The following is a 20,214-nucleotide window of genomic DNA, read 5'->3' as shown; positions in this document are numbered from 1 at the left end:
AGTAGTAACAAATAACAACATAAAAAGTCAGAGCTCAGCAGCTGCATAAGCTTACACAATATATTTTAAAGGAAAATAAAACATAGTCTTGTAAAAAATTCCCTTAGAATCAGCACAAGTTTGGGCATAAAATTCCTAAGCAAACATTTGGTTCATGTCTAATAAAATCATTTTAGCAAAAAACATCCAAACCATGAGAGAAAACACAAGATCATAAATGTAACTGAAGTTCAGGCTCAGGGAACCAAAATATCAGCAATTCAATTTCTTTTATTTGGTCTTTCATATTTGGTTAAATGGAGGAACCAGTTTTAGTCCCCAGATACCTTCTTTTAAAATGGACTTCCATATTTATAGATTAGTAAACCAAAAGCATACAGACAGCTTTACCCAAATCAAGCACTAAGTGCAAAAGAGGATCTTTCAAGAGACAAATAACAAGATTGATAAAGTTCCTTTTTATAATTTGTGAAGATACAGTGGTCCAACATGTCTAAACAAAAACTTCATTCAGAATATTTTGAGAACTATATGGATTCTTGTCAAGATTTTGAGCTGGTCTTAACCTGAACAGTGGGGACAGAGATTAGTTTGCTTATTTCTCCCATCTCAGCATTCAGTATAATTGGTGACATTACTGATGATTGTGAGAATTACTCTAAGAAGTGAGTCCTGAAAGCCACATTCCTCTTGCTTGACAGGGATCACGATAACTGACAAATACAAAGGAATTGTCCTTGCCAATTTAAAAAAAAAATTACTTTCCTTCCATAATTCTGGCAAGATACTCACCCAAAGACAAATTTAGAAACAGGATTCTGCAAATCAGATGTTGACTCCAGGGGAGCTATGTATGGCGGCCTAGTGGAGGCAATGTAGCAAGTTAGAATAGCCTGATGTTTGTAGATTTCAACGATGGCTTTTGAGATTGAAGGTGAATGGACAGTGAGATAGCAGAGGATTGAAGAAGGAAAGTTGGCAGATGGTAAAGAGTGGAAGGTAGATGGCTACTGTTTTTAGGCTCATCTGTGTCTTGTGCTGTTGCTGTGAATCCCTCAGTGTCTCCTGGCCTGCTCATGTGGACTATGACCCTCCATGAAGCAATCCAGTTAACCTTGAACTTTTGCCAAGAATCTGAAACTCCTTCTAAACACCTCGGAACTGCTGGGACTAGTTCTTTCGGCATCAGATTGGCAGCCGCTAAACCTAGTACACCTTTATATCTGTTGGTTATTGCCTGTGGAGTAAATCCTTGAGGAAATCTTTTTCTCTTAAGTGCTTTTTGCTTCTAATTGGCTGACTGAACCCCCTAGTACTTTACTGACTTTCAACACTTATCACTGTACCCTTAGGCTATGAAACAAAACTACATCTTCAACCCATTCTCAGAACTCTATTCTTATCTCCAGGTCTTTAATGAAATTTGTCTCTCCCTCAAGCCTATTTCTATTTAGGCTTTTCCATTCTTCCAAGTTTGGGATATGGGGTCTGCAACATTTATCTTCTGTTTTCCACTATGAATTCTTACTAATCTTAGGCTCATAGCATCTCCTCTCCTTGACTCAGCTTCATTCGTTGAAGACATTGGCTCACAGTTCTCCCCTACACTATGCTACTTTAGCATCCATGGAAACAGCCATAGCTCGAGGAGCTTAGTTCCTTGACCTTCCATGGCAAAGTCCTTCAGTCCCCACTTCTGTGGCCACACTGGGGACATTCTCAGCACCTGGAATTGCTCCACTTCTGAAATCACAGAGACAATACCCTCACTCCTTCACTTTGTGTTTTGAGAGTTAGTTTCTCCCACTATATCACCCTCTCTGAGACCCTTTCCGTCCCATTCCCTTTCTCCACAGTTAACAGTCCTTTCTTCTTCTACTCATTATTTTAGTTTCTGTGATTTTTTATTTCAACTTCACTCTTATCAGATTCTCCATTCTCTTGCTCTGTTCTCCTGTTATACCAGCCTGGGAAAGACACTGTGTGTTTGTCTTCTCTGAACCTGAGTCTGGTCTGTTGAAGACCTTTGGAGAGTGGTGCAGAGCCAAGTGGATAGTGGCTGGCGCTGATTCAGAGGCTTCAACTTCGGCTGAGCTTTTCCTCTATTTCCTTAATCACTTTTGTTCTCTCTCCATTTCTGCCACGTAGTTATCGAAACTACTTCCTCCTCAAATTTTTGACCATCCCCCGCCTCTTACCTTTCTTCTTATTATTGAAAGGTGATTTTGCTTTCTATATCACAGAGAAAATAAAATTCATTTTTTGGGGGGGAGGGGGGGATGTCCCCAACTACACACAAGCAAGCTTTAAACACCCACATTTCCACTCATCCTTCCTTCCTTCTTCCTTTTACAAGGCATGCTTATAAGATCTCTCCATCTGAAATTAATCCTATCTCCTTTTACTTTTTCTTCTATCTTCATCTTCTCCTTTCCTGTTTGCATTTAAACACAACCAAACCTTTCCTATTTGAAAAAATATAGTGCCTCTCTCCCTGAGTCCTTTCAGTCCCCAGTCTATCTCTCTTATTCATAACCTAAACTTTCTGAAGATTGTCTATTCTGGCAGTCTCCCTCCTTCCACTCTTCAGCCTCTGGAATCTGGCCCCAAATCCTCCCACTGCATTGTACTGAAACTCCTTTGCCATGTTCACCAATGACTTCCTTGGCACTCTATCCAATGGATACTTTTAAATCCTTAGATTACATATTGTCAGAACTTTTTGATACTGTTCTCTATATTCTTTTTCCTGAAACAGTTTTTCTTGGTTTCTATGATTCTATATTCTGAGTTCCCTGTTATATCTAGCTACTTTTTCTCAGTTTTCTTTGCAGGATCCCCCTCTATCCAATTTATAAAGATTGGTAGTGTTTAGGTTTTAGTTTTTTCTTTACTAGGTTCCTTTCTGTTCTGTCCCTACACACTCCTTGAACCATTTCATGTATGCTCATGGATTCAGATGTCATTTATATGTTAGCCTCAGATCCATGTCCTTAGCCCAGGAATTATCTTCTGAGCTCTGACCAATATGTGCAATGTCTACCAGCCACATACACACTTCCATGTCCTATAGATATCTCACACTCAATCTGCCCGATGCTGGACTCATCACTTTCTCTGTAAAGCCTGTTTATTCTCCTCCTTTTTCTTACTCAGTGAATGATACCACCACCCATTCAGGTAACCAAAGCAGTAAAATGATCCTCAACCTTCTTTTACCTTTAAACATCCACATCTTAATGAAGTCATCTCCCACATATCTCTTGAATGTGTCCACTCCATTCCTGCTGTCATTGGCTCAGTTCCAGCCATCCTCATCCCTCACTGTACTCTTGTAATAGTCTTCTAACAGGTCTCTCTGTTACCGCCAGTCCCACCTACTTCCCATCCCTCTACCATGCTGAAATTAGGGTGATTCCTGTAAAATGGGAATATGATCTTGTCATTTTTCCTTTATTTTTTGGCTTCAGTTTTCCTCCTCTTATTTTAAAGATATTTAAAACAAATTTCTAAAATTATGGTAAAACATATATAACATAAAATTTACCATTCTAACCATTGTCAAGTGTATGACACAGTGGCATGAAGTCCATTCACATTGTGGTGCAACCATCACCATCATTCATCTTCAAATTTTTTTTCATCTTGCATAATTGAAACTCTGTACCCATTAAACATTAATTCCTCATTCCGTTTCGTGGCCCTCCCTCTCCCAGTCCCTGGCAACCACCATTCTAATTTCTTTCTATATACATTTGGTTACTCTCTGTATTTCAGATGAGTGGAATCATACAGTATTTTTTCTTTTGTGACTGGCCAATTTCAGTTATCATAATGTCTTCAGGGTTTATCCGTGTTGCAGCAGATGTAGCAATGTATCAGAATTTCCTTTCTTTTTAAAAGGCTGTATATGCTACATTTTGTTTATGCATTTGTCTATCAAGGGACATTTGGGTTGCTTCACCTTTTGACTATTGTTGAATAACGCTGCTATGAGCATATACATATACATATACACATATGTATATATGTATATACATATATATATATATATGTATATGTATGTTTGTGTCCCAGCTTTCACTTCTTCAGGTTTGTACTAGAAGTGGAATTGTTGGATCATAATGTATTTCTATTTTAATTTTTGGAAGAACTGCCATACTGTTTTCCATACCAGCTGCACCATTTTACATTCCCACCAGTGGTGCACAAGAGTTCCAATTTCTCTACATCCTCATTAACACTTGTTAATATTCTGTACATTAATCCCTCATCAGATTTGCAAATATCTGCTTCCATTCTGTGGACTTTTTTTTTTTTTTTTTTTTTTTTTTTTTTTTGAGACGGAGTATCACCAGGTCGCCCAGGCTGGAGTGCAGTGGTGTGATCTCGGCTCACTGCAACCTCCGCCTCCTGGGTTCACGCCATTCTCCTGCCTCAGCCTCCCGAGTAGTTGGGACTACAGGCGCCTGCCACCACGCCCGGCTAATTTTTTTTGTGTGTTTTTAGTAGAGACGGGGTTTCACCGTGTTAGGCAGGATGGTCTCTATCTCCCGACCTCGTGATCTGCCTGCCTCGGCCTCCCAAAGTGCTGGGATTACAAGGGTGAGCCACCGCGCCCGGCCTGTGTGGACTGTCTTTTTACTGATGAGAGTATTCTTTGATGCACAAAGGTTTTATATTCTGATGCAGCCAAATTGTCTATTTTTTCCTTGTCGTTTTGGTGTCATATCCAAGAAATCACTGCCAAATCCAAAGTCGTGAAGCGATTCTTCTAAGTTTTTTTTTAAGATTGTATAGTTTAAGACCTTACAGTTACATCTTTGATCAATTTTGAGATAATTTTGTATATGACGTTTTTAGGTAAATGTCCAACTGCATTTTTTCCGCATATGGACATTTAGTTTCCCCAGCATCATTTGTTGAAAATAAATTAAGGTCACTATAGTTTTGTAGTAAGTTCTGATATCAAGAAGTGTGAGTACTCCAACTTTGTTCTTTAATTTCAAGATTGTTTTGGCTATTTATGACCCCTTGGGGTTCCTTGTTAATTTCAGGATGGAATTCTGCAATTTCTTAGCAAAAAACTTTTCAGTGGAGGTCAGTTGCTTTTGACATCCAAACTCCTGCCCTTTTATAGGGTCCTTTAAGATATACCACCTGCTTATCACCTCAGCTTCATCTCTAGACTGGCTCCAATCCCCTTGATCCAAACCTACTCGTCAACCTCTCAGAACCATTTTCACTACTTCCAATAGCTATGCTCTCGTCTCAGACCTTTGTATGTGACCTGCTTTTTGCCTGGCATTCTTTGCCTGGCATTTCTTCTTCCTTCACATTTCAGCTTCCACATCCCTTCCATACCCTCCGTGAGAAAATTAGTTGGTGCTTTATGTTCTCGCTGAGGACTGCCATTCTTAGCACCGTCTCCACTACATGGTAAGTGCTTGGCTTGGACATCCCCCTAGCCTGTGGCGAATAGATGTCTTGGTCACATTTGTGCTTAGCGCACCACTTTTCATGTAGTAAACCATCTGTGAATGTTGGTTTCAAGAATTGTTGGAAAGTTCCTTTACTGGTATTCTTCCAAAGGAGAGTTTTCTAGAGTGCGGTTAGAGTCAACAGCACAGGGGTTGGAAGCACATGAATAATGAAAGGTGTTTACTGGGTCTTGCCTCGCGTTACTCCACTCGCCCACATTAGCAACGACATTTGTAATCATTTCATTCCAGTGTTTCTCCGAGACCTCTGAGGGGTTAAGGCAGCAGTCCCGGGCACCCAGCTCATTTAGAAGGAGGGTGCAGAAGTGTGAGGATCTACTTCAGTAATCAGAGGATTTTGGAGGAGACCCACCCAGTGTCTTTGGTTATTCAACGCACACCTTAGACCTCACAACACTAGCAGAAGCGCCCCAGAAAGCTCCTCTTGCGGGAGCCCGCGCCAGCTTCCGGGTCCAGCCCCAGAAGGAACAGATGACCGGAAATGGAACCTGCGCTGGCACGTTGCTTAGCAACAAACGCTGCCGGGACGCTAGACGGCTCTGGCGCGGAGGGAGCTGAGACCGCCGCAAGTCCTGGGGCGCTGCATCTATCGTCCTAGGGGTTCCGCGGGCAGGAGCGACCCAGAAGCGCCGGTGAGGTCAGCGCGTCCTCGCAGCCATGAGCAGTGAGCAGGTGAGAGGGCTGCTCTTTGCCAGGCTTGCCGCCGCCGCGACGCTTCCCAGGCGTTTCAGAAGTGGTGGAAGCCCCTCCTGCCCACCGAACTCCCCAGCTGTGACTCCGCGGTGTACAGCTTCCTTCACCCCACTTGGCCTGGGTTACTGAGCGCTTCCCGCTAATGCCCTTATACATTCCCTTCCCAGCTGTTCGCTCTTGGTCGTCATAACAACCAAACCTAGCAGCCTAGCGGCGCGCCAGCAGGGGGAGCCCCAGTCCAGAGCACCCCCAGAGTGCTAATGGAGGTGTGCTTGGGTGAGAGGCGGCTCTGCAAGGAGTTGCAGCGGGTTTGGGTTCTAGGGTGGGAATCGAAGCGAACTCCTAGCCGTGTGACTTTGGACAAATCTCTTAGTCTTTGTAAGCCTTAGTTCTCCCACCTCTTATGCAGAGCGGGGGAAACATCAAAACAACTTTTCTTCTTTCTGAGGTTGTTGTCAATTTCAAATAAGATACCATCCCATACCATAACTATACAATATTATACTATACATGAAAGGCCTTGGTAAGTGACAAATGGCACTTCTTAAGATGATATTCCATGGTATGTGATAAAAGATGCACTTTGCAATAGCTGCTTTTCTCTTTTTTCTCTTTCTTTTTTTCTTCCTTTCTTTCTCTCCTTTTTCTTCTAAGAATTCTTTCTTTATTGAACTTAAGAGCAACTAACAGAAAGAAAGGCAGAACAATGGTCAGTCATCTTAATATCAGCACAGAATGGGAAGATATTAAACGTGGGCATTATTCTGCCTAGCTAGAAAATAACTAGCTTTCTATGTAGTGATGAGTAAGGAAAAGGACCCTATAAACCTCTTGGAAGAAAAACAGTTGTTTTTAAGCCTGCAAATTTCATTTAGCTTTTACACAATATTAAACGGTAATTATTTCTTTTTTATTGCTTTATAATGCTTTTTTCGGTAGTGTTAGAATTTATTGTGGAAACAATATTAAAACGGATTTAGTCTCCTATCCCTTGAGTTGTACATTACTAACAGAACTTTGTGAAGGTCCTGATTGGTTAATTCACCAAATAAGTAATTAATACCTGAAATGCTCAAGAAAATTTGGTTTGAACCTTTTTTAAAAAATAAGTATAATTTAAGAACTAAGAAATGGACACTGATTCATATGCTAAAGTATAATTGGTATTAATAATAAAAGAGTAAATGAGCAAGCAAAAAACAAAAAGAATTCAGATACAAGTACCAGAAAACACTGAGCAATTGTTTAATAGATCTTACTAGTTTTTTCTACATGATATTAATGTAATCAGATTTTAAAAATAACATTTGTTATCGTCACCATTATTATATATTGAGCAGGTTCTTTGCTTGTTGCCCAAATTAGTCCTCGGCCAGATCTTGAACCATATCCTACGTTGTTAGAGTTTAAAATACACTTTTATCACATTTCCAATGGTATTTCTCAATAGCTGTTTTTCACAATTCCCCTAACTTACCCATCTACAACTAAAAAGTATCCACTAAAAACCCACCAGCCATTAAGTTCTAAATTTTACTTTATCTTTATAAAAGTGATGTTGGGAAATGACACCTTAGTCTCTCACTCCCCCTCCCAGAAAGGTTGTGATTTATTGAAGAGGCAGTGGGATCTTAAAAGAATGGACATGATTTCCATTTTCCACTTACTATTTTTGAACAGCAGAGGGCCCTCTATCACTGTTTTGGTTGATTTGTAATTTAAAAACTAATCTTGAGAATTTCATTTATGCTAATTTAGAGTGTAGCTTTCCTTTGGAAGAATGAAAGTTTTTATATTTTAACCTAAAACAAACAGAATGGATTAAACTTTTGGAAATGCCATTTTTTATGTGACATTTACTTGTATATTCACTCAGTTTGAGAAAGTGAGCAGGTGGTAAAATCGTATTTGCTGAAGGAGATTTTAACATATTCATCTCATTAGTGGAAGATTGAGAGTGACATGGAATTTTTCAGGAATAGCAGTCTGGGCTTTTCTCTTAAATTAGGCATTTAGAAGAAATATAAATCTTTTGCAATTGCTCATTTCATTTTTAAAATGAGTTAAAACTTTAAAAGGCATTTTTAGTATCAGTTGAAAAACTTTCAGAGGTTTAAAGGCACAAATATCTAAAGACCAGAATGCTCCCCACAGATATACTACAGATTGTGGGCAGAGAAGAGGAAAAAGCTGTCAGTCTTTTTCTACCCCAGTACTTTTTCTAGTTATGGAATCAAGTAATTTGTGTTTATATGATGTGATGCTCATTCCATTTTCCTTCATCATGTTTTTAAAATGTCATCGCTTAAAAAGGGGAAAGAATGAAAAAAGTTGGATATGAGATCAACAGCATGATGATAACTTTAACAAACAGAACTCAAACATGTGACAACTGACAACTATATTTAAATCAGTACTACTAAATTTTGAGAGGTTATTGTTGATTTAACCAGACAGATTTATAGATTCTAGTCATTTGATCAGGAGGGTTAATACTTGGGCTATACCAGGTTTATGACATCTCCTCCAGCAGTCAAGTAGGTGGAAATCAGCGAAGTAAAAACAAAATGCAAAGCCAGACTATTTAAGGAAGACCCAGACTCCTTAGCAATTTTAATTTTAGAATGTAAAATTATATTAGTCAGGATCCCAACAGAAAACAGATGGCATACTCAAAAGGACTTAACTGAAGAACATTTATAAAAAGACCATTTGTAGAGGTGTTGGTAAGGTTAAAAACTAATCTTGAGAATTTCATTTATGCTAATTTAGAGTGTGGTTTTCCTTTGGAAGGATGAAAGGTAAGGTTAAGGGAACCACGAGGGATGAAGAGACACTCAAGGATTAACGGCAGTAGGATGCCATTACCATGGCTAGGCCTGATGGGTCATTGAAACTGAACATTATTCTCAGACCCTGATGAGTGCTAGACACTTGGAATGGTAGCTTCCTGACAGGAGCTGAGGTCTGGAAGAATTCAGCCACTATCAGAACAACAGGGAACAGGGAAGACTAGGAAACAAATATTCTAAACTTTCTGCCCTCCTGCTCTTCAGTCTCCTCCTGGTGCCTTTTTAGGTTAATTCCTATCAGAAGTCAGAGAACTGAAGGCACAGATGATGTCCATCTGTCGAATTCAGCCTCCTAGGCACAGAGCAGGAAGAAGAGGGTAAAGACTTGATCTGAGGCAGAGCACAACCATCACAGACATTATTGTAAATGGATGCAATCTTCATAGACAGTTCCCTGTCCATAAATCATTTGGATTAACAGTTGTTGAGGTCCTATGATGAATTTTTCTTTTAAAATATTTATACCTAAGAATAAGTCTAAAAAAGACATATGACACCCTATGAAGACTACTACAAAATGTTTCTGAAGGATATGCTCCCAGAATCTGAATAAGTAAAGAAATATATTATGCTCAAAAGAGAGAAGAGTCAGTATTCAATGTGTTTCTATCATTTTCCTAAAAAATTTCATGCAGTGTAGATCCTAAATTTCACATGGCAGAAAAAAGGTCAAGATTGTTTATGATAATTTTTAAGAATGGTAAAGTGGAGGGAATTGCCCTACAGATATCAAGACCTATCAGGAATCATAGTAAATTAGGCAATATAATAAAAATTTTTTTACAGATAATAAACCAATGGAATTAAAGGGACAAAACAGACATGCACATATATATTTATGTTACATATACACACATATATGTGTGTATATATGAGATACATGCGTAAGAACTGTGTGTGTTTATACTAAAATACATGCCCAAGGAGTTCGCTGAGACATCTTTTGTAATAGAGAAACATTGGAAATAAGTTAAATGTTCATTCACTAGAGAATGGAATGGATGCATTGTACTATGCTCACAGAGTACTATACAGCTGTGAAAATCATTGAGAAACGTATTAATGGGGATAAATTTCAAAAATGTAGTATTAAAAAATAGCACGTTGCAGAAGGATACAAATTGTGTGATGGCATTTATATAAAATTTAAAATCATGTAGTAACAATATCTTAGGTTGTTTGACAATCATATGTAGTAATAAGTGTAGTAAAAATTTGCATAGGAATGATAAACACAAAATTCCAGGATGTCAAAGAGTTGGGTTAAAGATACACAAGTGTTCATGATATTATTTTCTGTATGTTTGAAATATTTCCTAATTTTAAAGAGAATAAGATGTGAGTAAATATAGTCTGCACAGACAGTCTTGGTACAGGAAACAGATAAATTAATTGGGTGATAATTGGAGTGAAAGCACAATTAAAGAAGGTTTTTCTTCTTTTTATTTTTTATTATTTATGTATTTATTTTGAGATGGAGTCCCGCTCTGTCACCTAGGCTGGAGTGCAGTGGCACCATCTTGGCTCACTGCATCCTCCACCTCCCAGGTTCACGCCATTCTCCTGCCTCAGCCTCCTGAGTAGCTGGGATTACAGGCACCCGCCACTACGCCCAGCTCATTTTTGTATTTTTAGTAGAAGTTTCACCATATTGGCCAGGCTGGTCTCAAACTCCTGATGTTATGATCCGCCCACCTCAGCCTCCCAAAGTGCTGCGATTACAGGCATGAGCCACCGCTCCTGGCGTCTTTTCTTTTTAAAAATAAACATTCTTGGAGCTTCCAGATAGCTGAAGAGAAAACCCTGAGCCAGGAGGCATGGCAGCCAAACCCAAGCTCTACTACTTTCGTGTCAGGGGCAGGATGGAGTCAGTCCTTTGGCTGCTGGCTGCAGCTGGAATAGAGTTTGAAGAATAATTTATTGAAACAAGGTAATATGAAAAGAAAGATAGACGCCTGCATTTTGGCCAAGTGCCTTTGGTTGAAATTGATGGAATGATGCTGACACTGACTACAGCCATTCTCAGCTACCTTGCTGTTAAGTACAATGTCTGTGGGATGGACCTGAAGGAGAGAGTCGGGATCAACATGTGTGCTGAGGGCACCCTGGACCTGATGATGATGGCGCTGGCCCACTGAGGAAAAAGTGGAGAACCTTGCTGAGTCGTGAAGAAAGCTAAAACCCAGTACTTGGCCATCTTTGCAAAGATTTTGAAAGACCATGGAGAGGATCTTCTTGCTGGCAACAAATTCAGGGGGGCAGCATACAACTGTTAGAAGCTGTTCTAATGGTAGAAGAGCTCAATGCTTCTGTTCTTTCTGACTTCCCTCTTTTGAAGGCATTTTAAACAGGAATCGGCAACATCCCCAGAATTAAGAAATTCCTGCAACCTGGGAGTCAGAGGAAGCCACTCCCTGATACCCAATATGTTGAACTAGTTAGAAACATTCTGCAGTTCTAGTGGCAGCAGGTCACATGATGGCAAGAATTAACGATCCAACCACAGTATCAGCACATGCCTTCTGTAGTGGATAATAGAAGCAAACTGTAGATCCTAGGGGAAAGTGTCTGAAAAGAACCAAACTGGCCAGGTGTGGTGGCTTATGCCTGTAATCCCAGCACTTTGGGAGGCAGAGGCGGGCGGATCACCTGAGGTCAGGAATTTGAGACCAGCCTGGCTAACATAGCAAAACCGCATCTCTACTCAAAATACAAAAATTAGCCAGTGTGGTGGCACACGCCTGTAATCCTAGCTACTCAGGAGGCTTAGGCAGGAGAATGGCTTGAACCCAGGAGGTGGAGGTTGCAGTGAGCCAAGATTGCGCCACTGCACTCCAGCCTGGGTGATGGAATGAGACTCTGTGTCAAACAAAAAGCAAACCATGGTGCCATTAACAGCAAATGCTGATTAAATGTAACATTAAAATAAAAATAAACATTCTTTGTATATTTTTATACAAAGTTCTGTAGTATAAAGGGAGTTCTGTAGTATAAAGGGAGGCATTGCTAATTCAAGGAAGAAGAGGGATTATCAGAAAAGCACTGTCTTCAATAAAGTGAAAGGAGATGGAGGGATTGGCCTGTGGTCGTACGTGTGATAGTGTCCCCAACTGCTTGTAGATGAAGGATAGAAGAACAATGAAGGTGTGATCGTAAGTAGGTCTGTAGACTTAGTTACAGGAAGATGGAGGCATTCTCAAGTACTAAAATGATGATGTGTGAGAAACTCTGGAGATAGGTCATTACAAAACTTAGGACACCAAATTTATTAGAAAATTTCAAAAGTTTTGAATGTCTGAGATTACTAATCGTGCACTTAAAGTGAATCCAGTAGGACTGGAGATGTGATTTTCCTTGAGCAATATATACCTACTTGGGTACAAGCATAGAGAAGGTAAGTAGTTGAATTCCAACGGGATTATGGTTTTAGTTAAGTATGTGCCAGAGGGAGTTGAGGGTATTTGATAGGGTGTAGTTGTGACTATGGACTGTAGAATCTAAATTAGGCAAGGAAGAAGAAAAGATATGAGGGAGCAGATGGATACTGAGAAGGAGCTTAGATATTAGAGATCTCAATCGAAACAAAGAAATATAGGAGGGCATCAGATGGTACTTGCTGGGAGCAAAGGATGTGGTGATCAGAGAAAAGAATGTTTTAAAATCAAGATTTTCGCAAGAGCTGCCATATTTAGTGATAAGATCCTAGAGGGGTTGCCATGAAAGTGATTGGCAGAGATGAAGCGGAAGACAAGGTTACAGATGAGGAGGTTAAGCAACTAAGAGACTAGGCTGTTAGGTAGATTTAATCACATGTATATTTTTAAGTCACTGAGACTGATGACCAAGAGTAGGAGCTCTTTTTATTGTAAGTAAGTACAATGGAACTCAAACTTCAAAAAATAAAACAGATTTTTTTTATGGTTTACTGAACTGGGAAATCCAAGAGAATGGACATCAGAATAGATTCAGGTACATAATGGACACATGATATAATAAAGATTCTTTCTCCTTTCCTCTTTCTTTCTTGATCCCCCATTCTTTCTTTTTCTCCACCCCGATCTCTCTTTCCACTCTCCCCTTTCTTTCCAGTTCCTTAGACCATGGTTATAGTAATAATGGATATTGTGAGATGTTGGATCCAGGATATATGTTCTAGGTAAAGCTCAAAGGGTTTGCTACTGAATTAAATGTGTGATATGAGAAAAAGGGAGGAGTCAAGGATGGTACCAGGGATTTTAGCTTGAATAGTGGTGTTAATGGTGATGCCATTTACTGAGTTTAAGAAAATATGGGGAAGTTCTGGTAGGGTTTGTGGAAGTTTATTGATCAAACAATATTTTGGACACATTAAGTTAGAGATGTCTATTTGACCTCTGAGTGGAGACAGCAAAAATCAAATATAGGAGTGGGGAACTTAGGATAAAGGTTAATACTGGGGAGATAAATTTGGGAGATTCCAGTATATGAGTAATATTTAAAATATTTGGGCTGGATGGGGTCAATTAGAAAGGAAACATACCTGAGGATTGAGGGATGTCTGTCACACGAAGATCAGAAAATGAGAAGGAACAGGAGAAATAAGATCAAGAGATCGGCCGGGCGCGGTGGCTCACGCTTGTAATCCCAGCACTTTGGGAGGCTGAGGCGGGCGGATCACGAGGTCAGGAGATCGAGACCACGGTGAAACCCCGTCTCTACTAAAAATACAAAAAAAATTAGCCGGGCGTGGTGGCGGGCGCCTGTAGTCCCAGCTACTCGGAGAGGCTGAGGCAGGAGAATGGCGTGAACCAGGAGGCGGAGCTTGCAGTGAGCCGAGATCGCGCCACTGCACTCCAGCCTGGGCGACAGAGCGAGACTCCGTCTCAAAAAAAAAAAAAGATCAAGAGATCTATTATACATCATGATGACTAGACTTCATAAAAATGTATCCTTGAAAGTTGCTATTAGAGTAGATTTTAAGTGCTCATACCATAAAAAATAAGTATGTGGGGTAATGCATATGTTAATTAGCTTGATTTAGCCATTCTACGATTTATGCATATATCAAAACACCACATTGTATACCATAAATGTATACAATTTTTATTTGTAAATTTAAAAATGAATTTAAAAACATGAGAATGAATTGGCAATGAAAAGTTTAAGTGTTCACAGTTAGGAAGAGCATAAAATACATAATCATTCTGGGAATTGAGTGAAGACAGTTTTCAAGAAGGAGACAGTGATCAACTGTGTCAAAATACTGTTAAAAGATTGAGTAAAATGAGGCCTGAGAATTTACCACAGGACTTGGCATTGTGGAGGTAATCAGAGCTCTTGATGAGAGTGGTATGCGAGGAATAAATACCTCACTGGAGAAGATTCTGGAGAAATTGGGAGCAGAAAAATCGGGCAGTTGCTAGAGGGAATATAGGATTAAGGCTGATACTTTTTCTGATGGGATTTTAACATGTTTGCATACTAGTGAAAATAATAGGGAGAGAAGAAAAGGCACATTAGAGAGAGTTTCAAATTGCTGCAGCAAAAACAATGTCCTTTAGTAGTTGACTGAAAAATGTATTAAATGCCAAGTGATAGAAATAAAAGTAAATACCACCTTGGCCTCTATAAGGGAAACAACACCAGAGATAAGCAGAAAATCTTTAGACTGAGAGAGAAAAGAGAGATTATCTATGAATGGTAGACATATACATTGAAAATAAACCTCATTATTTTGGAAAAGAGAGTTTGGGGGATAATGGACAGACTGCAAGTGGATTTTTTGAATACTCTGCTCCAAGCCATCTCTCTTTATTGAATGGAAACATAGTTTTTTTGTTTGTTTGTTTTTCTTTTTTTTTTTTGAGACAGTGTCTCTGTCGCCCAGGCTGGAGTGCAGTGGCGCAGTCTCAGCTCACTGCAAGCTCTGCCTCCTGGGTTCACGCCATTCTCTTGCCTCAGCCTCCTGAGTAGCTGGGACTACAGGCGCCCACCACCACACCCCGCTAATTGTTTTTTGTATTTTTAGTACAGACGTGGTTTCACCGTGTTATCCAGGATGGTCGATCTCCTGACCTCGTGATCCACCCACCTCGGCCTCCCAAAGTGCTGGGATTACAGGCATGAGCCACTGCGCCCAGCCGGAAACATAGTTTTAATATTAACCAGAATGTTAAGAGAGCAGAGACTCTCTGCTCAAACAGAAGAGCCATCCCTTCCCCAAAGCCTTTAGATTTAAGACCTCATGGGAGAAGGTGTGGCAGTGGCCCAGTTGGTGGAAAAACATTTGCTGAGGAGATGCAGGTCTGGGCTAGGAAGAGAAAACCACTTGCTGGGATCCTGAAAGTTTGAAAGGAAGTCTCCCTCTGTGATGTAAGTGAAACTTGTGGAAAGCTGCCCACAGGGATGCTGGTGAAACTTGCTGGAGGGTGTCTGCCTCTGAGTTAGCCTCACACCATGGATTGACAAGGTTGCTGACTGCTGGGAGCCACACCATGGGAGCTTTGAGAAGCACTGGAATCAGGAAGAAAGCCTCTTCCTCTTACAGTGCTTCTTGCCACCCATGATAATATGCTGGTTGTCAAAGGAGAAATGTTATAATGTCCTGTAACATATCCCAAAGGAGGGCAAAAAAGGCAAATTGGGAGCTGAGGCGATAAATTGACAACTGGCCAGAAGCACAACTTATCTGCTTTATAGATCAAATTGTCATTTTCAGCAAATGCTTCCTCTCACCTAGATGAAACTTCTACCATGGAATTATTCTCTACTGCAAAGGAGATTAGCCCCTTTCTCTTAAGGTTACCGCTAAGAAGTTCAAATGTTACTTATGGCAGCTTGCGGGGGGAAGAACCAGAATACATATTCACCTTAGGAAGTAGACCATTTTAGGAAAAAAAAATGAAGTTTTAGTTATAGAGAAGGGAGGTGGGGCCAAGTAAGTTTTGAATAAATTAGATTCAGTCAGACTTCCAGAAGATATGCCCAATTCCCCATTAAATTGTCTTGGAACCCTCATGACAAATCAGTTGCCTATAAATGTCTGGGTTTATTTCTGAACTCCTAATTCTATTCCCTTGATCTCTGTTTATCTTTATGCTAGAACAATGCAGTCTTTATTACTGTGGTTTTGTAGTAAGTTGTAAAATCTCAGTGTTGAGTCTGCCAAATTTGTTCTTTTTCAAGATTGTTTGATTCTTCTTGATACATTTCCATGTTAATTTTATGATCAATTTGTTAATTTCTACAGAAAAGGAAGCTGGGATTTTGATAGGGATTATGTTCCATCTGTAGAATATTTTCAGGGTGTATTGCATCTTAACAATATTAGTCTCCCAATCCATGAACATGGGTTGTCCTTTTATTTATTAAGAACTTTAATTTTTTTCAATAATGTTTTATGGTTTCATTGTATAGGTCTTACACTTCTTTTGTTAAATTTATTCTTAAGTCTTTTATTCCATTTCATGCAATTGTAAATGGAATTGTCTCTTAATTTCAATTTTGCATTAAATACAATTATATTAAATACAATTGATTTTTAAAATACGTATGGTTACTATTTTATTATAAGGGATACAAATCAGGAAAAAACACATGGAGAGACACATGGGGAGAGGCATGGGAGGGTCCTGGGTGCGGAGCTTCCATGCCCTCTCCCTGTGGAATTGGGATGCATCGCCCTCCTGGCGTATCCTGTATACATTTGACTTTTGTGTATTGATCTTGTATCCTGCAACCTAGCTGGTTACAAGAACTCATTGACTAGCTTTAATATTTTTTGATGAATTATTTAAGATTTTCTGTATACAAGATCATGCCATTTGTACAGTATGTTTTAGAATATTTTGGATGATGTGTGCTTACAATAAACACTGTAAAATTTGGTTGAGCGAATCAATTTTAGCATTAACGGAGTAAACGGTTTTGTTTTTTCATGTTTTTCATACAGGATAAATCAGCCAGCAAAGAAAAATCCAAGACAACAGTAAGATTTCTACCACAGCTGTCTATGGTAATTTACCAATATACTATCATACTTTATTCCTTTATAATAATGTTTGTTTACTACTTTTCAAGCTTGAAAGTAAGTTACTGAATTTCTGATTTTAAATTTTATACAATTTTAAATTCCATTTGATTCTTTTCTGATGGAGGAATTCTATGAGGTACATAGCTTAGGAAGAATAATATCAGTAAAATAACTATAGGCTGTAATTTTCAGGTATGTACAGAGGATGGTTGGGTACAGGTTAGATTTTACAGAATAAAATTTGCTGTCTAGGTATGTTGAGTTTAATGCTGTTGAGTTAAACTATTATAACTTCTACAGAAGTTGAGTTTAAGTGGAGTTTCAATTCAAATATTATTTGTTTTGAAACATTTAAGAGCTCAGCATGAACTATGTAATGGAATTCGGACTGCTTTATGCAGAGATTATTCCTAATGTTTTGAAATAAAAAAACTTGGATGAAAATTTTAAGTGTGTGATCTTGGACATTTCAGAGTACATGTTTTAATTATGTACCTATTCGTATTAATAATACGAAGATTACCAAAAGTTCTACAAAATAGAATCAAAGCATTTTTTTTTTTAGTTCTGCAAATATTTATCGTGTTTCTAGTTTATAAGTAAACCTGAAATGAAATAGACATTTTCTCTTAAAAAATTTGACAAATTCTAAAATTGAAAAAAAAGGTATTAGCTTTTTTGGCATGTTAAATTTAAATTTACTTGCTGAATAAATATTCAGTGGCTGAGCTGAATAATCTCTTCTAGTCAGCAAGGCATGTAATTGTCTAAAATGCTTTTGTTGGCTGATGTAAAACCTTATATTGTGCTCATATTGATTGGCTCTTGTAATTTTCTTTCCATATCCTTTGAGTTTTATGTCTTTTAAAAGAAATTAGGTTTTTAAGAGATATTTAAAAACATTCATTTATTTAAAAATTTTTATTTGAATATTAAAGTTTGTTCCTGGCTATAAGTTCTCCAGCAGTAATTAAGACATAGAGTGATTTTCATTACGGACCTTCGGGCTTCTAGAGGTGAACCCTGTAGTTGAAATTGGCACTGGTGGCTCTCAGCCCCTGTGAGCTGGTGACCTGATTCTCACCGTTTCTGCACATCTCGTTCATATTCCTCCCACGAGTCTTAAATCTTTTATGGAACAAGATAAGAGTTGAACAATGAAAGGGCAGATGGAAAGATGAAAGAGCACTGACTTATGTGTTTTCCTAGCCTATTTTCCTGTGCACGAGGTATCTGAAACAAGGACTTGTGTGCAGGTAGTATATTTGAGAAGCAATAATAAGAGATTGAGGAGAGTAAAAGTAGGAAGAAGAAAAGGCCATACAACCACGGGCCGTCAAGTTGATGAGTGCAGTAGGCAACTGGTGTGTCCTGCCATGACCTTTGAGCTTATAGAATGCTTCCTGGAATTGATCACCTGAGGAGGGTCAAGGAATAGCATTTATCTGTTATCTTTCATCCTGTATTGGTGAAAGATTGTTCCTGGGGATGTTGACTCCCATCCTCTTCTGGCTGCTCATGTGTGTGAGCAGAGTGGGCTCTTCCTAGAGTCCCATACTATAGCATTAGAGGATTCCCACTGCAGAAAGGAAAAGACATTTCTTTTTTCTTTTTTTCTTTTTCTTTTTTTTTTTTTCAGAGTGCAGTGGCATGATCTCAGCTCACTGCAACCTCCGCTTCCCGGGCTCAAGCAATTCTCCTGTCTCAGCCTCCTGAGTAGCTGGGATTACAGGCGTATGCCACCACGCCCGCCTAATTTTTGTATTTTTAGTAGAGATGTGGTTTCACCATGTTGGCCAGGCTGGTCTCGAACCCCTGACCTCAGGTAATCCGCCTGCCTTGGCCTCCCAAAGTGCTGGGATTACAGGCGTGAACCACTGCACCCGGCCACAAAAGATATTTTCTTTTTTTGAGACGGAGTCTCGTTCTCGCCCAGGCTGGAGTGCAGTGGCACGCTCTCGGCTCACTGCAAGCTCTGCCTCCTGGGTTCATGCCATTCTCCTGCCTCAGCCTCCTGAGTAGCTGGGACTACAGGCACCCGCTACCACGCCCGGCTAATTTTTTTGTATTTTTAGTAGAGACGGGGTTTCACCTTGTTAGCCAGGATGGTCTCGATCTCCTGACCTCGCGATCCACCCGCCTTGGCCTCCCAAAGTGCTAGGATTACAGGCGTGAGCCACCACGCCTGGCCAAAAGATATTTTCTTGATGTAAGAAGCTAGCACAGAACTGTTTACTACAGCCACGTCTGGAATCCAAGGTGAGGCCAGCAGGATGTGGGGCATCATTTGCCAGATGATTTTTCTGACATATGTGTGGCTGCTTGTCTTGGTTAGCTGGAGAAGCACTATTTGTAAAATATTCTATGAGATACATATTCTGCACTGCAATGTAAGAAGGAAACATTAAGGTCCTTACCACCCTTCTTCACCTAGAGTGATGGTGAGACTTGGAGAAATAGCTCAGCAACAGAATGGACGATGCAGAGATCTTAAAAAGTCAGGGTGGTGGCAGTGATGGAGTTGTTGTATAGGATGCTTGGGTTACATAGGGTGTTTTGGATATTTGTAGTGACTCCAGGACAATAGATGTCATTCGATTTACCTCTATCCCTGATGTGAAAATTCCAGGGCACTTGGACTAGACATCCCAGAGCCTTTCCTCTTTGTCATCTATAACTGCATTCTTCTCAGGCCTTTGCCACACCCTTTCTCCCCAAAGGGAAGGCTTCAACTCTGAGAACACCTGTTGCACCTGTTAGCTTGAAAATGTTGTGCTCATATTTCCCTTCCCATTGTGTAGCCTAATGGGAATTGTAGAAACCAGAACCATTTGGGTTACAGCATTGTATATGTGTGAAACATTCCCCTAATCTGGTGCTTGTATTTCAGAAAGTACTGTCTGAAGCTCATTGCACTCTTACCTTTTCCTTTCCTTTCTTTTCTTATCTTTAGTTATCCATTTTTTAGGGCATGGTCAACCATTTTGTAATTTTTTTTTGAGACAGGGTCTTGCTGTGTTGTCCAGGCTGGAGTGCAGTGGTGTGATCATGGCTCACTACAGCCTCTACCTCATGGGCTTATGTGAGCCTCACCAGTAGCTAGGACCACAGGCATGGGTCACCACGCCCAGCTAATTTTTATATTTTTGGTAGAGAC

General features: G+C 39.7%; 1 protein-coding gene and 1 pseudogene across 1 annotated transcript in view; both read left to right on the top strand.

Moving 5' to 3' along the window:
* Positions 1-20,214, top strand: part of DNAH7 (dynein axonemal heavy chain 7) — a 380,869-nt gene that overhangs the window by 33,664 nt on the left and 326,991 nt on the right. Inside the window, exons 3-4 of the mRNA XM_055290080.2 lie at positions 5,733-6,173; positions 16,977-17,039. Coding sequence (XP_055146055.1) covers positions 6,159-6,173; positions 16,977-17,039 — 78 coding nt within the window. The 5' untranslated portion in view covers positions 5,733-6,158. The remainder of the gene's footprint in view (positions 1-5,732; positions 6,174-16,976; positions 17,040-20,214) is intronic.
* Positions 10,864-11,507, top strand: LOC129488213 (glutathione S-transferase A4-like; annotated as a pseudogene).

The sequence above is a fragment of the Symphalangus syndactylus genome, chromosome 8 (assembly GCF_028878055.3).
Source record: "Symphalangus syndactylus isolate Jambi chromosome 8, NHGRI_mSymSyn1-v2.1_pri, whole genome shotgun sequence".
NCBI classification, from domain to species: Eukaryota; Metazoa; Chordata; class Mammalia; order Primates; family Hylobatidae; genus Symphalangus; species Symphalangus syndactylus.
Note: the sequence above shows the minus strand (reverse complement) of the source record. Positions and strands in the feature narration are given on the sequence as shown.